At 47.6% G+C, this 12,578-nt stretch overlaps 1 protein-coding gene across 3 annotated transcripts in view; it reads right to left on the reverse strand.

Moving 5' to 3' along the window:
- Positions 1-5,299: 5,299 nt before the first annotated feature.
- crfb12 (cytokine receptor family member B12) overlaps positions 5,300-12,578 on the reverse strand; it is a 33,031-nt gene continuing 25,752 nt past the window's right edge. For all 3 annotated transcript variants that reach the window (XM_042311345.1, XM_042311346.1, XM_042311344.1), the window contains exons 7-8: positions 8,579-8,697; positions 5,300-6,567 (exon numbers count right to left, since the gene is read on the reverse strand). In XM_042311345.1, the coding sequence (XP_042167279.1) occupies positions 5,692-6,567; positions 8,579-8,697 (995 nt within the window). In that variant the 3' untranslated portion in view covers positions 5,300-5,691. The remainder of the gene's footprint in view (positions 6,568-8,578; positions 8,698-12,578) is intronic.

Genomic DNA, 12,578 nt, shown 5'->3' on the forward strand with positions numbered 1-12,578 from the left:
CGGGAGTGAGAGAAAGCTCGGGAGTGAGAGGAAGCTCGGGAGTGAGAGGAAGCTCGGGAGTGAGAGGAAGCTCGGGAGTGAGAGGAAGCTCAGGAGTGAGAAGCTCAGGAGTGAGAGGAAGCTCAGGAGTGAGAGGAAGCTCAGGTGTGAGTGAGGAAGCTCAGGCAGGTAGATAGATCTACCAGCTCCTGGCTGGCTGGTGGTTTCAGCAGATCCTGGCTGACTGGCAGATCCTGGCTGACTGGCAGATCCTGGCTGACTGGCAGATCTGGAAGAGTCTGGTTGACTGGCAGATCTGGAAGAGTCTGGTTGACTGGCAGATCTGGAAGAGTCTGGTTGACTGGCATATCTGGAAGAGTCTGGTTGACTGGCAGATCTGGAAGAGTCTGGCTGACTGGCAGATCTGGAAGAGTCTGGCTGACTGGCAGATCTGGAAGAGTCTGGCTGACTGGCAGATCTGGAAGAGTCTGGCTGACTGGCAGATCTGGAAGAGTCTGGCTGACTGGCAGATCTGGCGGCGCTGGGCAGACTGGCGGCGGTGGGCAGACTGGCGGCGCTGGGCAGACTGGCGGCGCTGGGCAGACTGGCGGCGCTGGGCAGACTGGCGGTGCTGGGCAGACTGACGACGCTGGGCAGACTGACGACGCTGGGCAGACTGGCGGTGCTGGGCAGACTGGCGACGCTGGGCAGACTGGCGGTGCTGGGCAGACTGGCGGTGCTGGGCAGACTGGCGACGCTGGGCAGACTGGCGGTGCTGGGCAGACTGGCGGTGCTGAGCCGACTGGCGATGCTGGGCAGACTGGCGATGCTGGGCAGACTGACGGCGCTGGGCAGACTGGCAACGCTGGGCAGACTGGGGGCACTGGCGGCGCTGGGCAGACTGGCGGCACTAGCTGCTCCATATAGGCTGACAGCTCTGGCGGCTTCTTACAGACTGACCGCTCTGGCGGCTCCGTGCTGACTGGCAGCTCCTTGCAGACTGGCAGCTCCTTACAGACTGACAGCTCCGTGCAGACTGACAGCTCCGTGCAGACTGGCAGCTCCTTGCAGACTGGCAGCTCCATGCAGACTGGCAGCTCCATGCAGACTGGCAGCTCTGGCTGCTCTATGCAGACTGACAGCTCTGGCTGCTTCATGCAGACTGACAGCTCTGGCTGCTTCATGCAGACTGACAGCTCTGGCTGCTCCATGTAGACTGGCTGCTTCATGCAGACTGGCAGCTCGGGCTGCTTCATGTAGACTGACAGCTCTGGCTGCTCCATGCGGACTGACAGCTCTGGCTGCTCCATGTAGACTGACTGCTTCATGCACACTGGCAGCTCGGGCTGCTTCTTGTAGACTGACAGCTCTGCTGCTCCATGCAGACTCCATGCAGACTGACAGCTCTGACTGCTCCATGCAGACTGACAGCTCTGGATGCTTCATGCAGACTGGCAGCTCTGGCTGCTCCATGTAGACTGGCTGCTTCATGCAGACTGACAGCTCGGGCTGATTCATGTAGACTGACAGCTCTGGCTGCTCCATGCGGACTGACAGCTCTGGCTGCTCCATGCAGACTGACAGCTCTGGCTGCTCCATGCGGACTGACAGCTCTGGCTGCTCCATGTAGACTGGCTGCTTCATGCAGACTGGCAGCTCGGGCTGCTTCATGTAGACTGACAGCTCTGGCTGCTCCATGCAGACTGACAGCTCTGACTGCTCCATGCAGACTGACAGCTCTGGCTGCACTGAACAGGCGGGAGACTCCTGCAGCGCTGTGTCGGAGGAAGGCTCTGGCTGCGCTAAACAGGCGGGAGACTCCGGCAGCGCTGGAGATGAGGAAAGCTCTAACAGCGCTAGATAGGCGGGAGACTCCGGCAGCGCAGGAGAGGAGAAAGGCTCTGGCTGCGCTAAACAGGCGGGAGGCTCCGGCAGCGCTGTAGAGGAGGAAGGCTCTGGCTGCGCTGAACAGGCGGGAGACTCCAGCAGCGCAGGAGAAGAGAAAAGCGCTGGCTGCGCTGAACAGGCGAGGCACACTGAAGGCCTGGTGCGTGGTGCTGGAACTGGTGGTACTGGATCGAGGACACGCACAGGAAGCCTGGTGCGGGGAGCTGCTACCGGAGGGCTGGGGTGTGGAGGTGGTACTGGATAGACCGAACCGTGCAGGCGCACTGGAGCTCTTGAGCACCAAGCCTGCCCAACCTTACCTGGCTCGATGCCCACTCTAGCCCGGCCGATACGAGGAGCTGGAATATACCGAACCGGGCTGTGCACCCGCACTGGAGACACCGTGCGCTCCACAGCATAACACGGTGCCTGCCCGGTCTCTCCAGCCCCCGGTAAGCACAGGGAGTTTGCGCAGGTCTCCTACCTGGCATAGCCATACTCCCTGTGAGCCCCCCAATAAATTTTTGGGGCTGACTCTCGGGCTTCCATCCGCTCTGCCGTGCTAGCTCCTCATAATGCCGCCTCTCTGCTTTTGCTGCCTCCAGCTCGGCTTTGGGGCGACAATAATCTCCAGGCTCATTCCAGGGTCCTTTACCGTCCAGTTCCTCCTCCCATGTCCATATCTCCAGGTGGTGCAACCTCTCCCACTGTAGCTGCTGCTGCTCCTGCTGCTGCTGCCTCTGTTGCCTCTTCTCCTGTTGCTCCTTTGGGCGGCTACACTCCCCTGGTTTAGCCCAGGGTCCTCTCCCGTCGAAGATCTCCTCCCATGACCAGAAATCCTTGTTGAGCATCTCCTTTTCGGCTGCTCCTGCCTGTTGACACGCCGCTTGGTCCGTTGGTGGTGGGTGATTCTGTAACAGTTTTCTAGTGGTGATGAAGGAGAGTCGGACCAAACTGCAGCGTGTCGATTTCGATCCATGTTTATTTAAACAAACGTAAACACGACTAAACACGAACACTACAAACAATAAACGAAACGAAACGAAACGAAAACCGAAAACAGCCTATACTTGTGTCAACTAACATCAAACAAGGACATCAAGACACTCAGGACAATCACCCACGACAAACTCAAAGAATATGGCTGCCTAAATATGGTTCCCAATCAGAGACAACGATAAGCACCTGCCTCTGATTGAGAACCACTCCAGACAGCCATAGACCTTGCTAGACAACCCACTAAGCTACAATCCCAATACCACCACCAAAACCCCAAGACAAACACACCACAATTACAAAAACCCCATGCCACACCCTGGCCTGACCAAATACATAAAGATAAACACAAAATACTTTGACCAGGGCGTGACAAGAATGTTCTACTGTGTATATTTAGAATGTTCTACTGTGTATATTTAGAATGTTCTACTGTGTATATTTAGAATGTTCTACTGTGCATATTTAGAATGTTCTACTGTGTATATTTAGAATGTTCTACTGTGCATATTTAGAATGTTCTACTGTGTATATTTAGAATGTTCTACTGTGTATATTTAGAATGTTCTACTGTGTATATACAGTGCCTTGCAAAATTATTCACCCCTTTATGGATTTATGACAATGAAATACATTTTTTCATCCCACATTTTCATAACACAATAAAATATGAAGAAATCCAAGGTGTCTGAAAACATTATGCAAGGAGCTGTATATACAGTATATTCATGATACTATTGTGTTTATATACAGTATATTCATGATACTATTGTGTTTATATACAGTATATACATTCATGATACTATTGTGTTTATATACAGTATATTCATGATACTATTGTGTTTATATACAGTATATACATTCATGATACTATTGTGTTTATATACAGTATATTCATGATACTATTGTGTTTATATACAGTATATACATTCATGATACTATTGTGTTTATATACAGTATATTCATGATACTATTGTGTTTATATACAGTATATTCATGATACTATTGTGTTTATATACAGTATATACATTCATGATACTATTGTGTTTATATACAGTATATTCATGATACTATTGTGTTTATATACAGTATATACATTCATGATACTATTGTGTTTATATACAGTATATTCATGATACTATTGTGTTTATATACAGTATATACATTCATGATACTATTGTGTTTATATACATATATACACTACCATTCAAAAGTTTGGAGTCGCTTAGAAATGTCCTTGTTTTTGAAAGAAAATAACATTTTTTGTCCATTAAAATAACATCAAATTGATCAGAAATACAGTGTAGACATTGTTAATGTTGTCAGTGACTATTGTAGCTGGAAACGGCTGATTTTTAATGGAATATCTATATAGGCGTACAGAGGCCCATTATCAGCAACCATCACTCCTGTGTACAGCTGAAAACTGTTGTCCTGAATAAAGAAGAGATAAAACTGGCCTTTAGACTAGTTGAGTATCTGGAGCATCAGCATTTGTGTGTTCAATTACAGGCTCAAAATGGCCAGAAACAAAGACCTTTCTTCTGAAACTCGTCAGTCTATTCTTGTTCTGAGAAATGAAGGCTATTCCATGTGAGAAATTGCTAAGAAACTGAAGACCTCGTACAACGCTGTGTACTACTCCCTTCACAGAACAGCACAAACTGGCCCTAACCAGAATAGAAAGAGGAGTGGGAGGCCCCGGTGCACAACTGAGCAAGAGGACAAGTACATTAAATAGTACCCGCAAAACACCAGTCTCAACGCCAACAGTTCCTCTGTTGACGTTGAGGCTGGTGTTTTGAGGGTACTAATTCCTCTGTCCAGTGTCTATGTTCTTTTGCCCATCTTAATATTTTCTTTTTATTGGCTATTCTGAGATATGGCTTTTTCTTTGCAACTCTGCCTAGAAAACCAGCCTCCCGGAGTCGCCTCTTCACTGTTGACGTTGAGACCCCAGAGAAGTTTAAATTATCTAACCATATGGACACCGTGGTGAAGAAGGCATGACAGCGACTCTTCATCCTCAGGTTGCTGAAGAAATTCGGCATGTCCCGAGGGCCCTCACAGTGTTCTTCGAGAGCATATGGTCGGGCTGCATCACAGATTGGTACGGCAAATCCCCCGCCGTGGACTGCAAGGTACTTCAGAGGGTGATATGTGCAGCCGAACGCACCATTGAGTACGCACTGCCTGCCCTCCAGGACAGCTACACCACCAGGTGTCGCAGGAAGGCCAAGAAGATCATCAGGGACCCCATTCTTCTTTACAATATCGACCTACCCTGGCCAAACCCGGACGACGCTGGGCCAATTGTACGCCGCCCTATGGGACTCCCAATCACGGCCGGATGTGATACAGCCTGGATATTAAACACTGTACCCTGCAGTCACACCTCAACCATGTACATGTGACTATTGAACACTCTGAACATGAATCTGATTGGTTTATTTTTTAATAGAAACATTGTAGAGAACATCTGATTGGTTTATTTTGAATAAAAACATTGTACAGAGAACCGACAACAGAGTACAAAAACACATGACAGCAACAACACTTATTTCCAACTGTAGTGACTGCCACGTCAGACCGAGGACAGGGGTTCCCATGCTCATTCCAAAGGACAAGTTCTGGGTGTGTGCAGGGTGTGTGCCTTTATTAGTCAATCATAAAGGTAAGATTTGGGCCCCAACACCAATTGGTCCTTGGTGGGAAAGACAGGCAGGACTAAAACAATCAACTCAAAATAAACAGGTAAATATGTGCATCAGAAATACAAGTAGCCCTGCCATCCTTACCCATACATAGTTAGGAGTCAGGGGTTAGAGGTCAGGGTAGGTTGAGGGTTGGGTCAGGACGAGGTTCATATGTACTGAAGGAGCATAGACTAGCTCCGGGAGAATGCACATCTAAGCACGACCCCTGACCCCTGACCTCTAACTCGGGAGAATACAGTTTACAGTCAGATAGTCTATCCTGAGACTGCTGGGACCTCCTGTCCCATCTGTCAGTTGTTCCGTCTGCCGTTCTGTCAGCAGTTACGTCAGTGGTTATGTCAGTAGTTCTGTCAGTAGTTCTGTCTGTGTGTGTCTCTGTGTCGCTCTGGTTGGATACACTGTCCCAGGCCAGAGCATAGCCAGAGGAGAGAGTGGAGGAGGGAGAGGAGAGAGAGGGGGAGAGAGACGAGGAAGACAAGGGAGAGGGAGAGGTAGACAGGGATAGTAGGGTGTGAGGTGAAGTTGCCCCTAGACGCTGATCTTGGGTCCATTTTGTATTTCCTCCACTCATGGTTAAGGTAAAGACTGTGAGAGGGGAAGCTGATCCTATATCTGTATGTAGGGAACAGGGCAGGAGGGTCTCTGTCTCCAGGTGGTCGTCAAGGGTACAGGGTAGGAGGGTCTCTGTCTCCAGGTGGTCGTCAAGTGAACAGGCTAGGAGAGTCTCTGTCTCCAGGTGGTTGTCAAGGGAACAGGGTAGGAGGGTCTCTGTCTCCAGGTGGTCGCCAAGGGAACAGGGTAGGAGAGTCTCTGTCTCCAGGTGGTTGTCAAGGGAACAGGGAAGGAGAGTCTCTGTCTCCAGGCGGATGTCAAGGTGAAAAGTCATGACAGCTCTCAGGTAACCAGAGGTGGCAGTCCCACACATCACTGGGTGACACACCACCTGTTCCGGAGTCACCATGCACCCTGCTGAACGCACACACACACCCTGCACACACACACACACACACACCGAGACAGAGTTAACACCCAAACACACACAAGCACACACCAGGGAGATCACTACATTTGGACTTCAATATTAGATGTTTGTCCATGTTCCCCAAACATTAAAAACGGATCTATTTTGCACTCACCCAAAAAATGAAGAAAGACTTCTGAACATTGGGGTCAAACCCACGAACCTCAGAGACATAGGCAACAGCTTACTGCTTAGCACTGGGGTCAAACCCACAAACCTCAGAGACATAGGCAACAGCTTACTGCTTAGCACTGGGGTCATACCCACGAACCTCAGAGACATGGGCAACAGCTTACTGCTTAGCACTGGGGTCAAACCCACGAACCTCAGAGCCATAGGCAATAGCTTACTGCTTAGCACTGGGGTCAAACCCACGAACCTCAGAGACATAGGCAACAGCTTACTGCTTAGCACTGGGGTCAAACCCACGAACCTCAGAGACATAGGCAACAGCTTACTGCTTAGCACTGGGGTCAAACCCACGAACCTCAGAGCCATAGGCAACAGCTTACTGCTTAGCACTGGGGTCAAACCCACGCACCTCAGAGCCATAGGCAACAGCTTACTGCTTAGCACTGGGGTCAAACCCACGCACCTCAGAGCCATAGGCAACAGCTTACTGCTTAGCACTGGGGTCAAACCCACGCACCTCAGAGCCATAGGCAACAGCTTACTGCTTAGCACTGGGGTCAAACCCACGCACCTCAGAGCCATAGGCAACAGCTTACTGCTTAGCACTGGGGTCAAACCCACGAACCTCAGAGACATAGGCAACAGCTTACTGCTTAGCACTGGGGTCAAACCCACGAACCTCAGAGCCATAGGCAACAGCTTACTGCTTAGCACTGGGGTCAAACCCACGAACCTCAGAGCCATAGGCAACAGCTTACTGCTTAGCACTGGGGTCAAACCCACGAACCTCAGAGCCATAGGCAACAGCTTACTGCTTAGCACTGGGGTCAAACCCACGAACCTCAGAGCCATAGGCAACAGCTTACTGCTTAGCACTGGGGTCAAACCCACGAACCTCAGAGCCATAGGCAACAGCTTACTGCTTAGCACTGGGGTCAAACCCACGAACCTCAGAGCCATAGGCAACAGCTTACTGCTTAGCACTGGGGTCAAACCCACAAACCTCAGAGCCATAGGCAACAGCTTACTGCTTAGCACTGGGGTCAAACCCACAAACCTCAGAGCCATAGGCAACAGCTTACTGCTTAGCACTGGGGTCACACCCATGAACCTCAGAGCCATAGGCAACAGCTTACTGCTTAGCACTGGGGTCAAACCCACAAACCTCAGAGCCATAGGCAACAGCTTACTGCTTAGCACTGGGGTCAAACCCACGAACCTCAGAGCCATAGGCAACAGCTTACTGCTTAGCACTGGGGTCAAACCCACAAACCTCAGAGCCATAGGCAACAGCTTACTGCTTAGCACTGGGGTCAAACCCACGAACCTCAGAGCCATAGGCAACAGCTTACTGCTTAGCACTGGGGTCAAACCCACGAACCTCAGAGCCATAGGCAACAGCTTACTGCTTAGCACTGGGGTCAAACCCACGAACCTCAGAGCCATAGGCAACAGCTTACTGCTTAGCACTGGGGTCAAACCCACAAACCTCAGAGCCATAGGCAACAGCTTACTGCTTAGCACTGGGGTCAAACCCACAAACCTCAGAGCCATAGGCAACAGCTTACTCCACGAAGCTATCACCATAATATATATATATATATTTAACATCATCCCAAACCTTAGTCCTATTCTTAACCAGTCTGAATTAATGTCTTAACTGTTACCTGTTAAGTTGTTTCTGATTCAACCCTGTTGTAAAATCTCTAAACACATGGAATGAAAGCAGTCCTAAACAGGTTCAAAAAAATTACTTTTGTCAATAATGCGTCAAATTTCACCGTGAAACAATGAGATCTTGTTGCAAACACACATATATTATTGTTATGGTTTAGTGGGTGGGTACCAGAGCTGTGGGGGTGGGGTCTGTGCTCTTCAGGACATAGCGTGTCACAGCGATCAGACCAATCAGAACAGCCAGAAGCAGGAACACGCCCACAGCCATGCCCACCACTCTCTGCTGACCTGGAAAGACACATACACACACACACACACACACACACACACACACACACACACACACACACACACACACACACACACACACACACACACACATACACACAAAGTAAAAAGAATCTATCTAACCTGTAACAGAAACAAGGAAGGAAACAGTTGGATCTAATGAAGCTCTGTTCAGTCTGAAACAGTTGGATCTAATGAAGCTCTGTTCAGTCTGAAACAGTTGGATCTAATGAAGCTCTGTTCAGTCTGAAAGTTTGATCTAATGGGCCTGAGTAGCAGGCAGTTTACTTTGGACATGCATTTCATCTGGAAGTGAAAATAGTGCCCCCTACCCTAATGAAGTTAATGAGACTTTGCAAAGCAATGTCAGAGACCAGTAGTACTGTGAAGAGTGCAAAGAGAGTAATGCAACAAGGTCCCTGAGAGGCAGTACAAAGATGTGGACGGGTGGATATGGCTAGTCCCGTGCCCCAGAGTTCAGCAGGGTTACAGTAGCTGGAAAGAAACTGTTCTTGAGGCTGCTAGTGTGGGAATGTAGAGACCTGCACCACCTGCCTGATGGTAGGAGGGAAAACAGTTTGTGGCATGGATGTGAAGGGTTCCTGATGATGCCGCGCACCCTAAGCAGACACCGCTTGCACTGGAGGTCTACGACGGCAGGGAGCTGGGCACCGTGATGTGCTGGGCGGTTTTCACCACCTGTTGCAGGGCCTTCCGGTCGACCACAGAGCCAAACCATACAGAATGCTCTGGACCGTGCAGCGTTAACCTCTGGGATATGTAGCGTCCCACCTGGCCAAAAGCCAGTGAAAATGCAGTGCGCCAAATTCAAATAAATTACTATAAAAATCAAACTTTCATGAAATCACACATGTAAGCTATCAAATTAAAGCTACACTTGTGTGAATCCAGCCAACATGTCAGGTTTCAAAAAGGCTTTTCGGCGAAAGTAAACAATGCTATTATCTGAGGGTAGCACCTCCGTAAACAAAGAGAGAATAACATATTTCAATCCTGCAGGCTCGACACAAAACGCAGAAATAAAAATATAAATCATGCCTTACCTTTGACGAGCTTCTTCTGTTGGCACTCCAATATGTCCCATAAACATAACAAATGGTCCTTTTGTTCGATTAATTCCGTCTATATATCCAAAATGTCCATGTATTTGGTGAGTTTGATCCAGAAAAACACTGGTTCCAACTTGTGCAAAGTGACAAAATATCTCAAAAGTTACCTGTAAACTTTGCCAAAACATTTCAAACTACTTTTGTAATACAACTTTAGGTATTTTTTATTGTAAATAATCGATAAAATTGAAGACGGAATGATCTGTTTTCAATACAGGAGGAAAACAAACTGTAGCTTTCTGGTCACGCGCCTCTATCTGACAGTACACTACAAGTGACCCTCGTTTTGAACAGGGCTACTACTTCATTACACAAAGGAAAAACCTCAACCAATTTCTAAAGACTGGTGACATCTAGTGGAAGTGGTAGGAACTGCAAGCAAGAATTGTAGGCCTCTGTGCTCGCACATGATTTTTTCAGTTCTGCCCACACATTTTCTATGGGATTGAGGTCAGGGCTTTGTGATGGACTTTGTTGGCCATTTTGCTACAACTTTGGAAGTATGCTTGGGGTCATTGTCCATTTGGAAGACCCATTTGCGACCAAGCTTTAACTTCCTGACTGATGTCTTGAGATGTTGCTTCAATATATCCACTTAATTTTCCTACCTCATGATGCCATGATGCCATATATTTTGTGAAGTGCACCAGTCCCTCCTGCAGCAACGCACCCCCACAACATGATGCTGCCACCCCCGTGCTTCACGGTTGGGATGGTGTTCTTCGGCTTGCAAGCTTCCCTCTTTTTCCTCCAAACATAACGATGGTCATTATGGCCAAACAGTTCTATTTTTGTTTCATCAGACCAGAGGACATTTCTCCAAAAAGTACGATCTTTGTCCCCATGTGCAGTTACAAACCATAGTCTGGCTTTTTTATGGCGGTTTTGGAGCAGTGGCTTCTTCCTTGCTAAGCGGCCTTTCAGGTTATGTCGAGATAGGACTCGTTTTACTGTGGATGTAGACACTTTTGTACCTGTTTCCTCCAGCATCTTCACAAGGTCCTTTGCTGTTGTTCTGTGATTGATTGGCACATTTCGCACCAAAGTACGCTCATTTCTAGGAGACAGAACGTGTCTGCTTCCTGAGCAGTATGACAGCTGCGTGGTCCCATGGTGTTTATACTTGGGTACAATTGTTTGTAGAGATTAACGTGGTACCTTCAGGCATTGGAATTTGCTCCCAAGGATGAACCAGACTTGTGGAGGTCTACAATTTATTTTCTGAGGTCTTGGCTGATTTCTTTTGATTTTCCCATGATGTCAAGCAAAGAGGCACTGAGTTTGAAGGTAGGCCTTGAAATACATCCACAGGTACACCTCCAATTGACTCAAATTCACTCAAATAGCCTATTAGAAGCTTCTAAAGCCATGACATCATTTTCTGGAATTTTCTAAGCTGTTTAAAGGCACAGTCAATTTAGTGTATGTAAACTTCTGACCCACTGGAATTGTGATACGGTCTGTTAGCAATTGTTGTAAAAATTACTTGTGTCATGCACAAAGTAGATGTCCTAACCGACTTGTCAAAACTATAGTTTGTTAACTTCTTCTTTTTTCTTTGTTAAGTTCTTCAGGATCATTGGGACGCAACATCCTGTGAAATTGCAGAGCATGAAATTCAAAAAACAAAAGTAGTAATATTAAACATTCATAAAAATACAAGTGTTACACACCATTCTTTAGCTTAGAATCTTGGTAACCGAACTGCTTTGTCCGATTTACAATAGGCTTTACGGTGAAAGCATAGCATTTGATCTTCTGAGGACAGCGCCTCATCCACTTCCTGCATTAACATGAATTCATAACCTACACAGGTGTCACAATACTCAAAAACAGCGATAAAATGAATCACTTACCTTTGAAGATCTTCATCTTTTTGCAATCCAAAGGGTCCCACTTACACAATGAATAGTCGCTTTCTTCGATAAAGTCCTTCTTTATATCCTAAAAATGTCAGTTTATTTGGCGCGTTTGATTCAAAATCCACCTGTTCCAACATGCCTACAAAGGAATCTAAAAAGTTGGTTCTCTCGTGCTTCAGTGTTGCTTGACTCGAAGCAAGCATAAATGGCAGGAGGCTCGTGTCAATGGGCAGCTCACGCCTGGGTTTCCCTTTGTAGTCTGTAGTTTTCAAGCCTCATCCAACGAGCATCAAAACCGGTGTAGTAGGATTCAACCTTAATCCTGTATTGACGCTTTGCTTGTTTGATGGTTCGTCTGAGGGCAGAGCGGGATTTCTTAAAAGCATCCGGATTAGTCTCCCGCTCGTTAGCTCGATGCAGATGTTGCCTCTAACCCAAGGCTTCTGGTTGGGATATGTACGTACAGTCACTGTGGGGAAAATGTCGTTAATGCACTTATTGATGAAGTCGATGACTCCTCAATGCCATTGGATGAATCCCGGAACATATTCCAGTCTGTGCTAGCAAAACAGTCCTGTAGCGTAGCACCCGCATCATCTGACCACTTCCATATTGAGTCACCGGTACTTCCTGCTTTAGTTGTTTTTTTCTCTGGTTGCATGTGATATGCTGGTAAAAATGTTGTAAAACTGATTTAAGTTTTCCTGCATTAAAGTCCCCGGCCACTAGGAGCGCTGCTTCTAGGTGAGCATTTTCTTCTTTGCTTATGGCTTTATAGAGTTGGTCTTAGTGCTTCGTTCTGTGGTGGTAAATTTGCGACTGCTTTTGAAAAAACTTTCAAAGTTCTTGACTGACCTTCATGTCACAAAGAAATGATGGACTGTCATTT

Source organism: Oncorhynchus tshawytscha, linkage group LG33, assembly GCF_018296145.1.
Source record: "Oncorhynchus tshawytscha isolate Ot180627B linkage group LG33, Otsh_v2.0, whole genome shotgun sequence".
Lineage (NCBI taxonomy): Eukaryota > Metazoa > Chordata > Actinopteri > Salmoniformes > Salmonidae > Oncorhynchus > Oncorhynchus tshawytscha.